Below are 19,563 nucleotides of genomic sequence, written 5' to 3' on the forward strand. Positions count from 1 at the left end.
TCCAAACTGGTTTGAGGATGAACTAGTAAAGGACACAGATGTGGAAGTGGAGGAACCTTCCCTGGAGCATCATGCTATAGAACAACCAACTGAGAGCCCCATCACCATCAGACAGAGTGTGCCTGGGTGCATAGAAGATGGACCTTCCACTCTCATCAATGATGTGACACCGTCAGAGAGGGATCACACGGTGTACTCTGCAACCCTTCACATGACAGAGGGACTCAAAGGTCCCACTTCGAATGAATTCAAATAATTTCCTTTCTCGGAGCACACACATATGTTTCCCATCCAGCTGAGCAAGATGGGTCCTGTAACTCTGTCTTGGCAGGTTGGGATCCCCCTGTCAGCACACTTAAAGAAGGAACAGCAGTGTAATTTCACTGATGCCGCTTGGGAGGGATCCATACCCAAGCCCATGCAGTGCACCACATCATCATCTTGAAGACATCTTGAGTTCAAGTAATGTCTGTATGGGGTCAACAGGGACATACCAAAGAGAGGTCTATGAGGGGGTGTCAGTGTCACATACTGCAACTCATCTAACGTTACAGGCCCCACCACAAGCATATGTGGACCCTGTTGCACGGTGTCTTCCTATGACCTTTGAGACTGAGAGTGAAGACGGCGCACGTGTAACAGTCGAGGGGGAAGCTCATAACGCTCTCAGTTGTGGAGTGAGGGGAACATGGAATGTGTCCAGGACAGAACGAAGTAACTACTCCCAAACCCACCTGCAACTCAATAGAGTTTATATGCATTTAACATTTTGGTCATTTATCCAATGCTCTTAACCAGAGCGACTCATAGTCAGTGCATTCAACTAAGGTAGGTAAGACAACCACATATCACCGTCATTGCATGTTTAAAACATTCCTCAATAAAGCAACTATCACCAAAATCAGTGCTAGTTAAAAAACACAAGTGTTTGTGCAAGAAAGACAAGTACAACAGTAAGGTGTTCATAGAGACTGACTGTGTTTAGCTCGCTCTACCATTATCCTGCTGTGTTCAGTAAGTAAGCATTTCATTGTACTGTGTACACAACACTGTATCTTATGCATATGACAAATAGATTTGATCAGGTAACTCTGTAGAAGGGACAGTTTTATATTTACTGGGGTGGGGGAGTGGTCCAAAATAGGGGAGGGTTGTCAAACCTTATTTTTGCTTTGGGGAGGGTTGTGTAGTTTTTTATTTGGCACAGAGGAGGGTAGTGTGTTTTTTCGCTGGTTTACATTACCTAACTTTAATTGTGCAATCCCATTCACTTTTACAAATATTTGTACTCTGTGTGTGTGTGTAATATATATATATATATATATATATATATATATATATATATATATATATATATATATATATATATATATATATATATATATATATATAGCTTTTACTGACAAATAAAATCAATCAATCCAAACTGTGCAGCTGCCATTTGATAAATTGAAAGAGACAACTGTTTAAAAACACCCCAAAAGTTGAATAATATTCTGAGATTGTCAATCCAAGCCTTTGATACTGGGTAGACCTACAAGGTTGGGAGGGATGTATTTTCTGCAATGCTGGAAAAAGTACTCAATTGTCATACTTGAGTAAAATTAAAGATACCTTAACAGAAAATGACTCAAGTAAAAGTGAAAGTCACCCAGTAAAATCCTACTTGAGCAAAAGTCTAAGTATTTGGTTAAATATACTTAAGTATCAAAAGCAAATGGAATTGCTAAAATGTACTAAGTATCAAAAGTAAAAATCATTAAAGATTCCTTATATTAAACAATCCAGACGGCAAATCAATCAAATCAAATGTATTTATAAAGCCCTTCTTACATCAGCTGATATCTCAAAGTGCTGTACAGAAACCCAACCTAAAACCCCAAACAGCAAGCAATGCAGGTGTAGAAGCACGGTGGCTAGGAAAAACTCCCTAGAAAGGCCAGAACCTAGGAAGAAACCTAGAGAGGAACCAGGCTATGTGGGGTGGCCAGTCCTCTTCTGGCTGTGCCTGGCTGAGCCGCCACCATTTCTTATTTTATTTTTATTGACGAATTGCCAGGGGCCCTCTCCAACAGTCAGCTATAATTTACAGACGAAGCATTTGTGTTTAGCGAGTCCGCCAAATCAGATGCAGTAGGAATGACCAGGGATGTTCTCTTGATAAGTCTGAATTTTCCTGTAAAAATGTAACCAGTACTTTTGGGAGTCACGGAAAATGTATGGAGTAATAAGTACATTATTTTATTTCAGAATGTAGAAGTTAAAAGTAAAAGTTGCCAAAAATATAAATAGTAAAGTACAGATACTCCAAAAAACTACTTAAGTAGTACTTTAAAGTATTTTACTTAAGTACTTTACACCACTGATATTCTGTTTGTCAAGATTGACATAGTCTATTTATTGTGGTGTTGAAAACACAACCCATGATTTTGAAGTGCCCGAAGTCAGTATGTTTTGTTTATTGATTGTATGGTATATTGGCACAGAAACCTGTTGCTGTAAAATGTTTTGTGTAGGTCTAGTGAAATAGGCAGGGAGAATAAGCTTGCATGGAATCAAACATATTTTATTTAATTACTCATGTGTTTCATTATAAATTTAACTTTTTGATACAAGAGTAGCTCTGATCTTAGCAAATTGTGTGTGCATTGATAATGATTGATATATTTTTAGATATAGTTTTCTTATTCATATCATGTTAATTTCCAATTGCATAAACTCAGTCAAACTGGGTGAATAGATACAGTCCAGAGTTCTAATGGTAAAGGAAAGCAAACTGGGTGAACAGATACAGGCCAGAGTTCTAATGGTAAAGGAAAGCAAACTGGGTGAACAGATACAGGCCAGAGTTCTAATGGTAAAGGAAAGCAAACTGGGTGAATAGATACAGGCCAGAGTTCTAATGGTAAAGGAAAGCAAACTGGGTGAATAGATACAGGCCAGAGTTCTAATGGTAAAGGAAAGCAAACTGGGTGAATAGATACAGGCCAGAGTTCTAATGGTAAAGGAAAGCAAACTGGGTGAATAGATACAGGCCAGAGTTCTAATGGTAAAGGAAAGCAAACTGGGTGAATAGATACAGGCCAGAGTTCTAATGGTAAAGGAAAGCAAACTGGGTGAATAGATACAGGCCAGAGTTCTAATGGTAAAGGAAAGCAAACTGGGTGAATAGATACAGGCCAGAGTTCTAATGGTAAAGGAAAGCAAACTGGGTGAATAGATACAGGCCAGAGTTCTAATGGTAAAGGAAAGCAAACTGGGTGAATAGATACAGGCCAGAGTTCTAATGGTAAAGGAAAGCAAACTGGGTGAATAGATACAGGCCAGAGTTCTAATGGTAAAGTAAAGCAAACTGTGTCAACAAAAAGCATGACAGAGTCAAAGTTCACTCACTTTTCTGGGGAAAAGGTCTCTCATTCCTGAGTTTCTCACACACTTGAGAAGGTAAGCATTAAGAGCAGTATTGTTGGTAATGAGCTGATATGAATTATGGGAAATTGAATGCCTAGTGCCATGTATACAATATGTTAGTGATATTAATTAATGAGGATGCTTTAAATCATAACGGCATATCTAGGGATTTTTGGCAATGAAACCCGTTATCTACATCCCCAGTCAGATTAACTCGTGTATACCATTTGTATGTCTCTGCGTGCAGTTTGAAGGAAGTTTTTAACTAGCTTTAGCGCATTTGCTCTGGTTATCATTAGCTCTATTCACGAGTTAGCTGTGTTGTTGGCTAGATATTGAACAAGTGTCCTGAAGAGAGAGCACATTTTCTAAGCCAGGTGAAATCTCGCATCACTAGCTCATTGTTATGGATGTATCCAAATAAATGTCACTAGAAAACCGCTTGAACAAATGCAAATACTGCTACTTCGTTGTTATTTTGGCTGCACTGTTTGACATGACTGTAAATTAGCTGTAGTTGACTAGCAAGCAAGGGATAAGAACGTTACCAGCCAGTATGGAAATGGACCATTTAGAACGAACGACTTGGGTCGCGTCCAAAGACCCAGAGCAGAAAGACTGAATGACTGGGTCGCGTCTCTGGTAACCGAACCGATAGAACGAACGACTTGGGTCGAGTCCAAAGACCCAGAGCAGAAAGACTGAATGACTGAGGCGCGTCTCTGGTAACCGAACCGATAGAACGAACGACCAGCCAGGTTGGGGAGCAACCCTATTTGTCGGAACTATATCTTGTGGAAGGATGAAATAGTATGAATAAATTCATCAATAACGTTAATGAAAATATGTCAATCACTTTAACATGTTGGTAACCCGTTAAAAAGACCTCGAAGCCGGTGTTAGGAGGATTTATTTGCCGTTCTGAGACGAACAACAACCGTGCCAATAGATCCTCCAAACACCGGCTTCTCGGGCATTATCACTGCTGGTCTAGCATAAAACGCAAACTGTGACGATTCAGCCTTTATTATTTAAGTGGTAACTTGTGGAATAGACACCGTCTGGAATGCAGTTTTAACCTATCAGCATTCAGGATTAGACCCCCACCCCTTGTATAATTAAGCAAACACACCCAGGTTGGCACCGTAGGGGTCCACTTTGGGCTACATGCACTGGGCCCGTGGGTTTTTGCTCATGGGCAAATAGTTGGCCCCTAATTGCTGGCAGCCCTTATTCAGCCCCAAGTACGTGTGGGCAGCCCAGTACCAGCCCACAAGAAGCCCTTATGTTGTTGGGCCAATTATGGTCCAAATAAAAGTTTGATGGCCTATTGATATATTCCCAAATATTACCTGCATTCAACCCAAACAGCTGCAGTAAACCTGTTAATTCTGGAGGTATAAAATTAAAAAAAGACTCCCAAAAATGTAATAAACAAATGAAATACCACATGTTCAAATTCAATAGATTTTGTCAATATTAAATAACAGGTACGTACCTCAGCATCTGAATGGAGTCTTTGGTTAATATCAAGTAAATACAATTAAAAGGGAAAGATTTAACAATTGGCTAATATAATAAAATGAATATAGAATATTTTTTTCAGAGAAATAAGCATAACATTCTGCGTATAAGACTTGAATGGAGTCTTTAGCTTAAAAGTACAATATTAATTAAGAAAGTATGCTTTCAAAGTGAGTTTACAACTTCAACATGCACAACATTGACATATCATGAACATCTAATGGTTTAAATATACAGACACACACCACAGACAATTACAAATACATCAGCTGCTGGACAGAGTATACAGAATGTATTGATTCTCATGTATACTCTGTCCAGCAGCTGTGAGAGCTGACAGACAGTTTAGTTTCTCAGGCTGTGTTCACATCAAAAAAAGCTGAGGTTGACTGTGGAGATAAAATGTAAACACAATCCCCATTTTTTGACCTTGAGCTTGGGTCCAGCAACCAAACGTTTAGACGTGAACCTCAAGGACTAGGCTGATACACGGCTGTTACGTACCTGTACACAGACAGCCTCTGAGACAAAGTAGTTCCAGTGTTCGTTCTCTCCACCTTTCCGCCCCTACTCTTTCTCCTGTGTAGCAACATCTCAGATTGTCTTGTGCTCCCCTTGCTCTCTTACACCCGAGTGAGTTTACCAAGTCTTCTAGACTTTGGTGGTCCTCAATTTTTTGTTCCAGGCAATCAAGTTCATCATAGTTTTGTAAGGGTAAGCTGATGTTGTCATAAAGTGACCTCTGCTGTACTTGATTGAGAGAGACCTGACACCATTCTCTCAAGTTTTGTCAGTCTGTCCTTAATTTCTTCAAGCGCATTGACCAAGTACCTATCAATACCTGACAAGAAAGCATCTAATCACAAACTTTGGCCACATGTACTCAGCGAGACTGAAAGCCCAATTGCGTTTTTTATCATTTCGGCTTAGCAAAGAATTTTTCAAGACATACCTGCAGACAGAGAGTGGCTAGCAGGCGCTAAAGGATGGCTTGGAGTCAGAGAGTGTCTTGCAGATTGGGGGTGACTCAAAGGAAGTGAGTTGCTGACAGGGTTCATAGGGTTGCTGGTAGATGGAGAGTTACTGGGAGGTGAAGGTATTGGCAAACTTATTGGTAGTGGTGGGACTGGAAGCACAGACTACTGGACACAGGTCTCTTGCACTTGGAAAAGTCTGTTGCCTTTTCGGAGGGGCTGGCTCCAAATCAATGTATCGCTTGTTTGGTCTGGTGAAAATAGAAAATGATTTCACATACATACCAAGACCACAAAAATATTAATGTAAAGATGCTTCACATAACTTTGTAATTATAACTGCTATTTATTTCATAGCACTTGCAAGCCAAAAATTGCCCAGAACTTGTAAATGTCATACCACATGCAGGACACACACAGTTGACGTGTATCACATCACACAATTTTCATGAGGTGTATATAATTATTCAAGATTTACTGTATTGTCCTAATAAATCAGAGGGTATGGAAACAAATAGATCTTACTGTCTCGACCATTGACTACATTCAAGTTTTTCTGGGTCGCTTAGTAAAACCATTTGTCTCCGCTTCTCTAGCTATCAACTGTAAGAAGACAAATTAATTTAATTTGGCAGCTGTTCGCACGTACTGTACAAAAAATATATATTCACCCCTTAATATGACATTATGCTGTTCAAGACGTTATTCTTTCAGCACACCATATGGGTCCAATCTAGTGCTATTTGCATGTTCCTATTGTATTTGTGGGTGACCCTACATGCAGAAATAATTCAGAAAAACCTGCTGTGCTTAAAGTTGTCTTCTCATATGAAATCCATGTTTCACCACGTACTTCATGAGTCACTAAAGCTCTCTTGCATTTGTTCGGATCGGTATAAGGGGGCCATAACATTATGGATGAGTCCTCCTGTATCCATGTACTACTAACAATCCCAACTGAATGATACAGAAACTCCACAATGTGATACTGTGCCATTAGTAAATAATATAGCTCTCTGTAGGACAATATAAAATTCAGTAAATAGGTAAAACAAAAAACGCTAAACCTTGACTATGCAGCAAGGGCGTGGCTGCCCAATATGTGCCCATTGGGATCAAAATGTCCAATAGGTGGTGAACTTGGTCTCTTAATTGAACATGGCGTGCTTTATAGATGCCAATGTCTTTTGAATCCAGGGGACTGGAGAAGAGTGACAATAATGTCAAGAACTTCCTGAAAATAATGTACTCCTCCCCTGTGCGATCATCTCGTAGGATGTTCTGTACCAGTCCTATGTCTCCGTTAACCAAAACACAGTTGTCCCCAGTGGTTGTGGCAATGCTGAAGTGTTCAAATATATCCTTTAGAAACTGGGTGCAGTGAGGGAGTGAGGGAATGGTTGGGCCTCTATATAGTGTGTTCTTTTCAGAGAATGTTTCTTGTCCTGGGTTCTCTTTGTCTTTATGGATGGGAGCGTCCTCTCGAGTAATTTGGTGATTCATTTGTTTGAGAACAAATTGTGGTTTCCGGCAGACTTTCTTCAACTTTCTCATAGTTCGTTTTCAAAAGGAAAAGACGACACTAAGGACCCAAACCTCCTCACATCCTCTGCAAAGAGTCAGATTATGGACATTGTAGACCAACTCTTCAATGCCATACAAATTCTCAAACTCACTGAGGAAGTGTTTGAGGTCATCTGCATAGCCACAGTAGTAACAGCACAAGGCAGGGAAGTTGCTGTAGTGGGAGAAGGAAAGGATGTCTTGCAACACGACAGGGCCTGTGTATAATAAGAATTGGCGGAATTGGGTTCCTTTCCATCTGTCTATTTCTTTCAGTCCTCTTGGGTCTCTGAAACTCCATTGGAATGCGCTGTCTGATTTGACACCAACCTCTCAGAGGTGGCGCTCACTGCCCGAGATCCCAAGCTACAAGAAAAATCCCCTTTCATCCAAAAATACAAACTTCCGAGTTACTCTTAAGACAAACAAGGTGCATGTAGTCAAGAATGAACATTGTGACCATGCCTATGTTCAACAGGGTAACAGGAGATGGTCCTTCATTGTGATTTTCATCTTCCCATCTCAAACTGATCTGTGCGGAGTGTAGCGGTTCTATCTGGGAACGTCATGATTCTTGACATAGACCCCTTCCTGAGTGCAGCGCTCACACTGTACCCATTATGGCCCTTAATGTTATTGACTTCTTCGGGATCGGTGTCCCTTCCACCAGACGGTTGATCTAACGTTGGCTAATGCGATTAGCACGATGTATGTAACAAGAAAGTTTCCCAGAACATAGACATGTCTGATATTGTCTAATTTACAGTAGCTATTACAGTGAAAGAACACCATGCTATTGTTTGAGTAGAGTGCACAATTTTGAACATGAAGTTATTAATAAACAAATTAGGCACATTTGGGCAGTCTTGATACAACATTTTGAACAGAAATGCAATGTTTCATTGGATCAGTCAAACTTTGCACATACACTGCTGCCATCTAGTGGCCAATCTATATTGCATCTGGGCTGGAATAATACATTATGGCCTCTCTCTTGTATTTCAAAGATGGTACAAAAAAAATACAAAATAACTGTAGTTTTTGTTTTTACCATATCTATTGTGTTATTGTCCTACATTCCTTTCACATTTCCACAAACGTCAAAGTGTTTCCTTTCAAATGGTACCAAGAATATGCATATCCTTGCTACAGGCAGTTAGATGATTTGGGTATGTCATTTTAGGCGAAAATTGAAAAAAGGGGCGGATCTTTAAGAGGTTATGGAATGATCTTGATGGAGCATCACAAATGAAACAACCAATATGTAAAGGAATGATTTCCCTGCCACATCAAAACCCTCCTGTAGTCTCCCTACCTCCTCCACAAAGTCAGACAAATATTTCCCCAAATGATGTGGTTTACTCTTGCCAGAAAACACCAATCACAAAGGGCTCCTTAAGAGACTTTGCCTAAAATTGTCCACAACTGCAAAGAAGAGCTCTTGTATAAGGGCAAACCATCAACATTCACTTGGAGGCCAATGGTGTTGTTGGCAGTGTTGAAGTGGCTGCTGGATATTGTCTTAAGACACAATGCCAAAATGTAAATATCGCCACCCTTAATGTTTTGAACGTTGGATTCTATTCTATCTGTTTGTAGGACAGTACGAGCTTTCTTTCGTAGATTTAGATGGAATTCCTTCAGCACACCAAGAAGATCTGAGAAGGTGTTCTGTGGTGTATCATTTCTCAATGCCCACTCACATAACACCTTGCATAACTTTGCAGAATTATTATCTTCCTCATCAAAGCTGTCACTTGTCTCATCACTATCGTCACCAACAAGATTTATCAAAATAACTTAAGCAGTCCAGATACACATCATCATTAGGCTCCTCGTGGAGTTTCAATTCTGGATGAACGTCTTCTTGAGAATCATTAACATCCTATAGTGAAGATGATGAATTGGCAAACGATTGGAGTATTCTAAATGTGCGCCTTCGTTTCGTCCAATAACTTCTGCCAGACATAACTGCCTTTGGACAGCCACTACTACTGCAAGTCAAATATGCTTCAGACAAACTGACTAAATTGAGGACGACTGACCTTAACTCTGAGGCTTTTGTTCAGTGTAGGTTTCAGCAAATCTGAAAAAAGAAGACATGAAACACTGTGGTTTAAGTGAAAAAAATGTGGGTTAAATATACGGGATATGGTACAGCTAAATTATGGACACATCATTTGATAGATTAATGTTACTTGCCTTGCAAAAGTTTGACAGTTACACATTAAATGGACAATTTTACTGTATCCAAATTAGCTAGCTAACTATTGAATATCACCACAGAAAGGTATGGTGGTGTAACTGTGTAGGTTCCGTCCCTCTCTTCGCCCCAACCTGGGCTCAAACCAGGGACCCTTGGCAACTAACTTGCTTAGCCAGTCACGTTAGAAGTGCACACATCTAGATGCTAACGTTAGCTGTGGTAACGTTAGCCCAAAACCAGTAACCTTAAGATAGCAACCTAGTACATAGATGTATAAGCTTACTCCTTGCACTACATGTGTACATTTATCTCAAGTTAGTTATGTCCCCTTTCATAGATGTTACTTAGCTAATTACTTACATGAATCTTATTAACCAAGTGATCTTGGTCAATTTAGGCTTTGCTTTGAAATATTTTTATGCTAACTTAATAAGCTAAAATTAGTCACTTACCCAAAGTTGACCTATGGTGGTGGTTAAGCTTTAAAATACGTAGCTTTGCGTTGAAACAGCGAATTCGCTGATCGTTTTACAAAACTAAGTCTGTCACACAGTTAACATTAAATAACTTAATCATAGCGCTAACGTTAGCCTAGCTAGTTAACGTTAGCTATTCTAGTTCCTGCTAAATTAGTGTTGTTGGCCAGACAAGCAATGTTACCATCGTAAAATATTCAAACCATTTAGCCTAGGTATCTTACCCGTTTTACTAAGTTAACAAAACGGTTAACAAATGTTATGGCTGAGCCGATTGCTTAGCTGTCCGTTTGTGAAGTCGACCGTTCCTTCAAAAACCGTTCACATTTAAATGCGGGCTCGCGTACGTCTTGAAAGAGTGCGAGTCCAATCAATCCCAACCGCTCAGTGGTGGTCCATAATGTTATCGACCGCGAGGGCCCCCGCTCAGTCATGTTTGCTGGGTAAGGCCCGAAGAGGTGTGGTATATGGCCAATATACCACGGCTAAGGGCTGTTCTTTTGCACGGTGGAGTGCCTGGATACAGCCCTTAGCCGTGGTATATTGGCCATATACCACAAACCCCTGAGGTGCCTTATTGCTATTAATAAACTGGTTACCAACGTAATTAGAGCAGTACAAATAAATGTTTTGTCATATGGTGGTATAGGGCCTGATATACCACGGCTGTCAGCCAATCAGCATTCAGGGATTGAACCACTCAGTTTATAATGTGTAATAAGGCTTTTTTTGTGTGTGAACTTTATACATAATGTGACCCTAACTTTGACAGAGCCCTTTCCTCAATTCTTTTTTTAAAGTAGTAGTTCTATTAAGTTACAATTGACTGTGTTTTTCTCTACCATTATGACTTAATATGAATAAGTATACCTTTATTGGAAAGGGACTTTGAATCAGTTCTTGAATGTAGCAGGATAAGAATACAAAACACTCCACTTATTTCACAATGTTGCAGGCAGCACTGATATTTCGGGTGTAGATTTACCGCTGTGTGCCCCAATAGGGGGGTTTTACTTTATCCCGACTAACTAGAGCATGGAAATCTACTTAATGGGTGAATTGTATGTGTGCCTTGCAGTGACGTGGTTGGCTACTCACTGCTGCTTTTGATGCCCAGGAATCCAAGGCTGAGAGTTTTGTTTTCCATCATGAAATTAAGGTAACTCCCTGTGATTACGTTTTGTTCTGTAACTTGGATATGCAATTTTGACAAAAGTTTCGTATATTTTTGTTGTTTTAAAATGTTATTCTTAAAATGTTATTCTTGAATTCTGATTTGTTTATTCTGCTGTCAGTGTTTCCCTTAGATATTCTGAGTTGAGGTTGCTGAAGGAAGTATCTGCACAACTCCTAAAACGTGGCATCTCAACATTTCACAGTAGATTATGCAAAAACGGTAAAGTGACTGACTTTGAACTTACTCTTATTGTAGTATTGAAGTCGGACTCAAATATTTCTATTCTTTAGATTTCAAAAAAATTATCTCCCCCCAGATGGTCTCTTCCTTGTCCACCCGGCAGTATCCCAGGCATTGGCAGAAAACAGACCAGTGGTGGCGCTAGAGAGCACCATCATCACCCATGGCATGCCATACCCACACAACCTGAGGTATGTGCTGCAAACATGTCAAAATGGGAAGGACTTTGTTAGACAGAAAGTTCCTGATATAAAATATAATCCATGCTATCAAGCTTATTTATTCTAGCAACCTTACATGTACCTCATTTAGCAGACGCTCTTATCCAGAGAGACTTTAGTCAATTAGTGCCTTGCTCAAGGGCACATCGCCAGATGTTTCACTTAGTTGGCTCAGGGAATCGAACCAGCAACCTTTCCGGTTACTGGCCAAACGCTCTTAACCACTAGATTACCTGCCGCCCTTAATTCAGTATTAGAATTTACTGCTTCAACAGTCACTGTTTTTCCTCATTCAGCACAGCCAAAGCGGTAGAAGCCATAGTAAGGACAGAGGGAGCCATTCCTGCCACTGTTGGGCTGCTCCAGGGGAGGGTTCATGTGGGGTTGTCTTCAGAAGAACTGGACTACCTAGCACGGAGTAAGACGTCGCTGAAAGTGTCCCGCCGAGACCTGCCCTACGCCATCAGCAAGGTGAGCACCTGTCAACGTTTGGACAAACAACTGAAAAGCCACTCCATTCAGTCTTATTCAGATTGAATACCTTGCTTACCGGTGTGTGTGTGTTCTCCAGGGTCTCTGTGGTGGCACTACGGTTTCAGGCACCATGATAGCAGCACACAGAGCCGGTATCCATGTCTTTGTCACTGGGGGTGTTGGAGGAGTGCACCGAGATGGAGAGAATAGTAAGTGCAATATACCAAAGTGAAATTTAATAGGTTGTAAGCTACTGTCGCCTCAGTGAAATGTAATTGGTTGTAAGCTACTGTAGCCTCAGTGAAATGTTATTGGTTTGAAGCTACTGTAGCCTCAGTGAAATGTTATTGGTTTGAAGGTACTGTAGCCTCAGTGAAATGTTATTGGTTGGAACCTACTGTAGCCTCAGTGAAATGTTATTGGTTTGAAGGTACTGTAGCCTCAGTGAAATGTTATTGGTTGGAACCTACTGTAGCCTCAGTGAAATGTTATTGGTTGGAACCTACTGTAGCCTCAGTGAAATGTTATTGGTTTGAAGGTATTGTAGCCTCAGTGAAATGTTATTGGTTGGAACCTACTGTAGCCTCAGTGAAATGTTATTGGTTGGAACCTACTGTAGCCTCAGTGAAATAACATCATAATACACAGCAGGGAGACTTCATGTTTAGGATACAGAAATTGAAAACAACAAAATGTATTGAAATTGTTAACTGACCATCTTCTCAGGTATGGATATCAGTGCAGATCTGACAGAGCTAGGCAGGACTCCCATTGCTGTGGTCTCAGCTGGAGTGAAGTCCATCCTCGACATTGGCCGCACCCTGGAGTACTTGGTTAGTGGTTATTGCTAGATGGTTTTATACATGGTCAAATGCAGAGATTCCATTGCAAGAGATTCCATTGCAAGAGATTCCATTGCATCGCAAGTAATTATTAACAATTGTGTGCTTTCTTCAGGAGACACAGGGTGTGTGTGTCGCCACATTTGGGAGCTCCATGAATTTCCCCGCTTTCTTCTCTCCAGAAAGTGGGTTTACCTCCCCTTACCACGTCAACAATGCTGAGGAGGCTGCAGATCTCATTGGTGACGCAGCTAAATATTTTATGTCTGAGTAGCAACATTTTCAACTGACTCGAAATTGCTGTTATTTCAGGGTCATTCTGAGCTGATAATCTAGACATGATTATAAGATATTATAAAGGGTCATACATGCTTATGACAAATCTTACAATGTATTGTGACTGCATCATAATGTACTATACCTGTCTCTTTCTCCTGGCCTACAGCGGGTAACCTGTCCCTGGGTCTACAGAGCGGCCTGCTGCTGGCTGTGCCCATCCCTAAGGAGCATGCAGCAGCTGGACAACAGATTGAGAACGCTATACAGGCTGCACTGGCAGAGGCCAAGTAAGGAAACACTGCATTATAACATAATATGATCTCTCCACCTGGCTTGACTGTTGTTGAATTAAGCAATAAGGCCCGAGGAGGTGTGGTATATGGCCGATATACCACGGCTAAGGACTGTTCTTATGCATTACGCAACTCAGAGTGCCTGGATACAGCCCTTAGCCGTGGTATATTGGCAATATATCACAAACCCCCTAGGTGCCTTGTTGCTATTATAAACTGGTTACCAACGTAACTAGAGCAGTAAAAATAAATGTTTTGTCATACCCGTGGTATATGGCCTGATATACTACGGCTGTCAGCCAATCACCATTCAGGGATTGACAAACCCAGTTTATAATCCCAAATACATGTTTTTGGATATGTATGTTGCCTACTTAGGTAGGCACAGTGATGCAGAAACATTGGTAAATACCCATTAAATTGCTGGGTGTTTATATATGGAGTGTGCGACTTTCTTTATTTTCATAGTTTATAGTTTATTCGCCGTTAGTCAGCACCTCCACATAAACACATTTTTCTGGGTGTGCGCCAGCTCATGTTTTTTAGCCTACTTAGGTATTGCTATAAAGCCCTATTTATTGAGCACTGCTCATGGTCTGTCTGTGCTGGTGTTATTTCCTGATCTCTAGATAGCCGCTTGCGTGACTGACAACACAGGAAGTTTGCTTATCAGAGTTTCTGTTTGGTACCTTGATATGAGAAGAAAAGTATCAGCATTTCACCTCAGCCACACGATTAACTCTCTGTTGCCTTCGTACGTATTTCCCCTGTAGTGTTAAAGGTATCAGAGGAAGAGATTTGACGCCCTTCATCCTTCAAAAGGTCAACGAACTGACCCGAGGAAAGTCCCTCCAGGCTAGTATCCTTCTCTGATCAATATTGTGATGTGAGAAAACCACGCTGAAGAGAGAGAGAGAGGGATCATATCAGAGTCATTCTTAGTGTAAGAAAATGTAAAAAAAAATCTGACATCATAATTATAATGTATTGTATCATCATTACATTAAGGTCCCTTAATCTGATATTCCCAAAGATATCGCTCTCATTCATAATAATGCCAGGGTAGGCAGTCAGATAGCCTGTGCACTGTCTAAACGAATGCAGAAGAAGACTTGGACACCTTCTGCTCCTCACGCAAAGAAGAGAGAGAAAGATTTGGACTCTCAGCCAAACATTGTGAGTACTGGTCATATGTTCATCATCAATACACATGAACCAATCACTCTTGTCTTGTAGAGCACATCATTTTTCTTACTCAAGTTTTAGCTGGATGAACAGTGTGTAACATGCTTACTGTACAATAACACTGTGGCTCTTTCATCACAGGTTGTCATAGGTGGTGTGAATGTGGATTTTATTGCCAAGGGGAAAACAGATAAGCTAGTGGTGCGTTCACACAAACTCTGCTAATGTCAAGCATCTACTACTGCATGTCTGGAATGTTCAAATGATGTCAATGACACATGGGTTTGTTTGATTGCTCAACAGTTTGGACAGACGAATCGTGGAAGTGTCTGCCAGTCATTTGGTGGAGTAGGAAAGAACCTTGCTGGTTAGTTATTTAAAGCAATAAGGCACCTCGGGGGTTTGTGGTATATGCCTAATATACCACGGCTAAGGGCTGTTCTTATGCACCATGCAGCACGGAGTGCCTGGATACAGCCCTTAGCCGTGGTATATTGGCCATATATCACAAACCCCCAAGGTGCCTTATTGCTATTATAAACTTGTTATCAACATAATTAGAGCAGTACAAATAAATGTTTTGTCATAGAATGCTGTTCATTGACTACAGCTCGGCATACAACACCATAGTGCCCACGAAACTCATCACTAAGCTAATGACCCTGGGACTAAACACGCAACTGGATACTGGACTTCCTGACGGGCCGCCCCCAGGTGGTAAGGGTAGGCAACAACACGTCTGCCACGCTGATCCTCAGCACTGGGGCCCCTCAGAGGTGTGTGCTTAGTCCCCTCCTGTACTCCCCGTTCACCCACGACTACATGGCCAAACACGACTCCAACACCATCATTAAGCTTGCTGACGACACAACAGTGGTAGGCCTGATCACCAACAACGATGAGACAGCCTATAGGGAGGAGATCAGAGACCTGGCAGTGTGGTGCCAGGACAACAACCTCTCCCTCAATGTAAGCAAGACAAAGGAGCTGATCGTGGACTACAGGAAAAGGCGGGCTGAACAGGCCCCCATTAACATCAACGGGGCTGTCGTGGAGTGGGTCGAGAGTTTCAAGTTCCTTTGTGTCCACATCACCAATGAACTATCACGGTCCAAACACACCAAGACAGTCGTGAAGAGGGCACGACAAAACCTTTTCCACCTCAGGAGACTGAAAAAATTTGCCATGGGTCCCCAGATCCTCAAAGTTATACAGCTGCACCATTGAGAACATCCTGACCGGTTGCGTCACCACCTGGCATAGCAACTGCTCGGCATCTGACCATAAGGCGCTACAGAGGGTACTGCGAACGGCCCAGTACATCACTGGGGCCGAGATTCCTGCCATCCAGGACCTGTATACTATGTGGTGTCAGAGGAAAGTCCAAAAAATTGTCAGAGACTCCAGTCACCCAAGTCATAGACTGTTTTCTCTGCTACCACACGGCAAGCGGTACCGGAGCGCCAAGTCTAGGACCAAAAGGCTCCCTAACAGCTTTTACCCCCAAGCCATAAGACTGCTGAACAATTAATCCAATGGCCACCGGACTATTTACATTGACCCCCCCCCCCCCCCTCCATTAGTTTAGTTCACTGCTGCTACTCACTACATGTACTAATTACCGCGACTAACCTGTACCCCCGCACATTGACTCGGTACCGGTAGCCCCGGTATCGAGTACCCCCGGTACCTGTATATAGCCTCGTTATTGTTATTTTACTGTGTTACTTTTTATTATTTTTTACTTTAGTCTACTTGGTAAATATTTTCTTAACTCTTTCTTGAACTGCACTGTTGGTTAAGGGCTTGTAAGTAAGCATTTCCCCTGTAAGGTCTACACTTGTTGTATTTGACGCATGTGACAAGTGAAGTTTGATTTGATTTCAGCATTCAGGGCTCAAACCACCCAGTTTATAATGTGCAATTATGTCTACATAGCTCCTATATGTGGAAAAAAGGTTAATGAAACTTTTGCATTGAGTGAAACAGTTTAATGTTGACTTCTTGTGTGATATTTTACCCACCAGACTCTCTGAGCAGAATGGGTCAAAGACCTCTCTTCATCTCAGCTATTGGAACTGACTCTCACAGTGATGCTGTGCTGAACTACTGTCGGCACATGGTACATATGGGGAGAAGATTTCGAGAGGTGTTCTGAGTTGAGATCAGCACGTTTCCATTAAAATCAGAGTTGTGCGAGTTACTTATCTCAACTCTAAACCAGGCCCTTAATGAGTGGTAACAACTGATTGTTATGACCATATGCAAAGCAGAATTAATCTCTCTCCCATAGTATTCTGGCATGACATTCTTTCCTCTTTTGATTTTCCTTTAGAATACCAGTGGTGTTTCTGTACTTAAGGAGCAGCGGACTGCTACTTATTGTGCCGTGATCACCAAGAGCGGGGATCTGAGTCTGGGATTAGGCGACATGGACATTCACCAGCAAATCACAGAGCAGTATGTGAGTATTTCTGGGGCTCCCAAGTGACGTAGCGGTCTAAGGCACTGCATCTTAGTGCTAGAGGCGTCACTACAGACCCTGGTTCGATTTCGGGCTGTATCACAACTGGCTGTGATTGGGAGTCCCATAAGGCGGCGCACAATTGGCCCAGTGTTATCCGAGTTTGGCCGGGGTAGGCCATCATTGTACATTTACATTTACATTTACGTCATTTAGCAGACGCTCTTATCCAGAGCGACTTACAAATTGGTGCATTCACCTTATGATATCCAAATTTAACTGACTTGCCTAGTTAAATAAAGGTTAAATAAAAATAAATATTTCTGAAGCAGGTACTTCATCTACATTTGAACTGTAAAAATAATCATATTTACTACACATAAAAGTACACCTATCTAACTTTGCCCATCTCTACATACAGGTGTCCCAGTTTGAGGAGAAGCTCTCAACAGCCTCGCTCATGTGTCTGGACGGCAATATACCCGTCTCCACCATCAACTATGTTTGCTCTGTCGCCAAGAAGCATGCAGTGCCAGGTTAGCATGTAGAGCTGAACGCTTTGACAGTCATCAATAGTGATCGATCACCATTTTCTTACCATCAGTGCATCGCTTTGTGATCAGGGCCCATATTCACAAAGAATCTGTGTGGGAGTGCTGATCTAGGATCAGGTCCTCCCTCCCCATGTCATCTTTTTCATTATGATCTAAGAAGGCAAAATGATCCTATATCAGCACTCCCACTCTGAGACACTATATGAATACAGACCCTGATGTGATAAACTTGTGTTGCAGTGTGGTATGAGCCAACTGATAGTGACAAGGCCTGCAAGCCTTTCCTGTCAGACAGCTGGAAAGCCCTGGGCTACACCTCCCCCAACCTGGCTGAGCTGTGTACCATGAACAAGGCATTGGGCCTCCCGACACCTGCAGGTACAATAGTCAGTCCTGCACTGAGATAATTTCTGGAGCCTACTGTATATAATATGGAATTAGCCTGGACGAAGCTATGTTTGTGCTGTGGAGCCAACTCCTATGCTTGGCGTAACAGTGACCATAGGTGTTGACACTTCGCAAGACATCACAAACAGATCTGAGTCCGGGCTAGATATAATAAGTAATGCACACACTATGAAGTCTTTGTTTGACAGCTCATCATCATGCACAAACTCCTGTCTGATTAATGAGGATGAGATCTTGTCTTGTGTTGTCAGTGCTGCCTAGCTCTGTGGAGGAAGTGTTGAGCTGTGCCATGGCTCTCGCACGCCCCCTGCTGGACCACCTGCAGTGTGTGGTGGTGACCCTGGGGGCCATGGGAGTGCTGCTGTGTGGAGAACATAACGCTGGGTCTGTAGACCTGCAGCCAAGGAGAGGAACAAGGGTAAGATGATACTATGTGTGTATATATGTATGTGTGTGTGAGCTCACATTCTGTTTCACTTCTAAACTAAACGTGAGCATCTTGACAACTTTATATCTCCGAACATTATGGTGAGGATGTTTTTTTGTTTTCCAGAAGGGTCGGCTATGTGCCGTCCACTACTCTGCTCTGGCTCAGACTGCAGCCGAAATAGTGAATGTCTCAGGAGCCGGAGATAGGTCGGTAGCTATCTAGGGACGGGAATAAACCGTACATTTTTTTTTTTTTTTATCTCCATAGGTGAAATGTTGGTTTCCCACACACCCCTCTCTTCCCTCTCCTCAGTCTTGCAGGTGGGATATTGGCTGGTATGTTCCAGAGCAGAGACACTCACAGCTGTGTTAGGATGGGGCTCCTGGCAGCGCGCCTGTCACTGGCCTCCCCACATCCCGTTTGCACCACTCTGACCACAGACTCTGTGGACCCAAACAAGGTCCAACCACCCCAATCCTGGCCTCAACCCAACCTCCTGTGGATGGAGGAATAAAGAAATATACATTATTATAATGTTATTATCTTGTTCAACCATCAACATAACTTTTCAATGTTTAGTTCAGGGGTGTCAAACTCATTTTATCCAATGGGCTGCATTTGGTCTTCATCGAGGTCTAGACAGCTGCACTGAAAATTGGTTATATTTCCTCGCTGTCAAGATTTGCAAAATATTGTCCCCTATCCATCGTTTTGGGAATTTATTATGCTCCCTGACTTTCTAGCTTTCCTTTATGTGATTGTTTGACACCCCTGGTGCTGTTAATTTGTATACATTTTGTCATAATTTTCAATAAAATACAAAGATGCTTCGACTTATTATA

General features: G+C 41.8%; 1 protein-coding gene across 3 annotated transcripts; it reads left to right on the forward strand.

Annotated features, from left to right (window-relative positions):
* Positions 1–336: 336 nt before the first annotated feature.
* On the forward strand, positions 337–19,554 carry zgc:136858 (Indigoidine_A and YeiC_kinase_like domain-containing protein). 3 transcript variants are annotated; one of them, XM_014125794.3, is made up of 20 exons: positions 341–828; positions 11,233–11,313; positions 11,450–11,550; positions 11,648–11,762; positions 12,089–12,263; positions 12,364–12,475; positions 12,993–13,099; positions 13,224–13,350; positions 13,554–13,674; positions 14,454–14,539; positions 14,714–14,856; positions 15,007–15,066; positions 15,169–15,232; positions 16,893–16,987; positions 17,201–17,329; positions 17,751–17,865; positions 18,124–18,261; positions 18,543–18,709; positions 18,845–18,927; positions 19,034–19,554. In XM_014125794.3, exons 1-20 carry the CDS (start codon positions 785–787, stop codon positions 19,233–19,235), a joined length of 2,265 nt encoding a protein of 754 aa, XP_013981269.3. In that variant the 5' UTR covers positions 341–784; the 3' UTR covers positions 19,236–19,554. The 3 variants fall into 3 exon arrangements, with proteins under 3 accessions (XP_013981272.3, XP_013981269.3, XP_013981271.3); XM_014125796.3 differs by lacking the exon at positions 341–828 and adding an exon at positions 3,360–3,444; XM_014125797.3 differs by lacking the exon at positions 18,845–18,927 and having other exon boundaries at positions 337–828; positions 18,989–19,228.
* The last annotated feature ends 9 nt before the right edge of the window (positions 19,555–19,563 follow it).

Source organism: Salmo salar, chromosome 10, assembly GCF_965601325.2.
Source record: "Salmo salar chromosome 10, fSalSal1, whole genome shotgun sequence".
Classification (NCBI taxonomy): domain Eukaryota; kingdom Metazoa; phylum Chordata; class Actinopteri; order Salmoniformes; family Salmonidae; genus Salmo; species Salmo salar.

Excerpts from the sequence above, each read along its gene's own strand:
- zgc:136858 (XM_014125794.3), top strand. The coding sequence starts at position 785 with ATGCTCTTAACCAGAGCGACTCATAGTCAGTGCATTCAACTAAG. Across the intron at positions 15,233-16,892 it reads AGTAGGAAAGAACCTTGCTG|ACTCTCTGAGCAGAATGGGT; the intron begins GTTAGTTATTTA and ends TTTACCCACCAG. Across the intron at positions 17,866-18,123 it reads CAAGAAGCATGCAGTGCCAG|TGTGGTATGAGCCAACTGAT; the intron begins GTTAGCATGTAG and ends CTTGTGTTGCAG.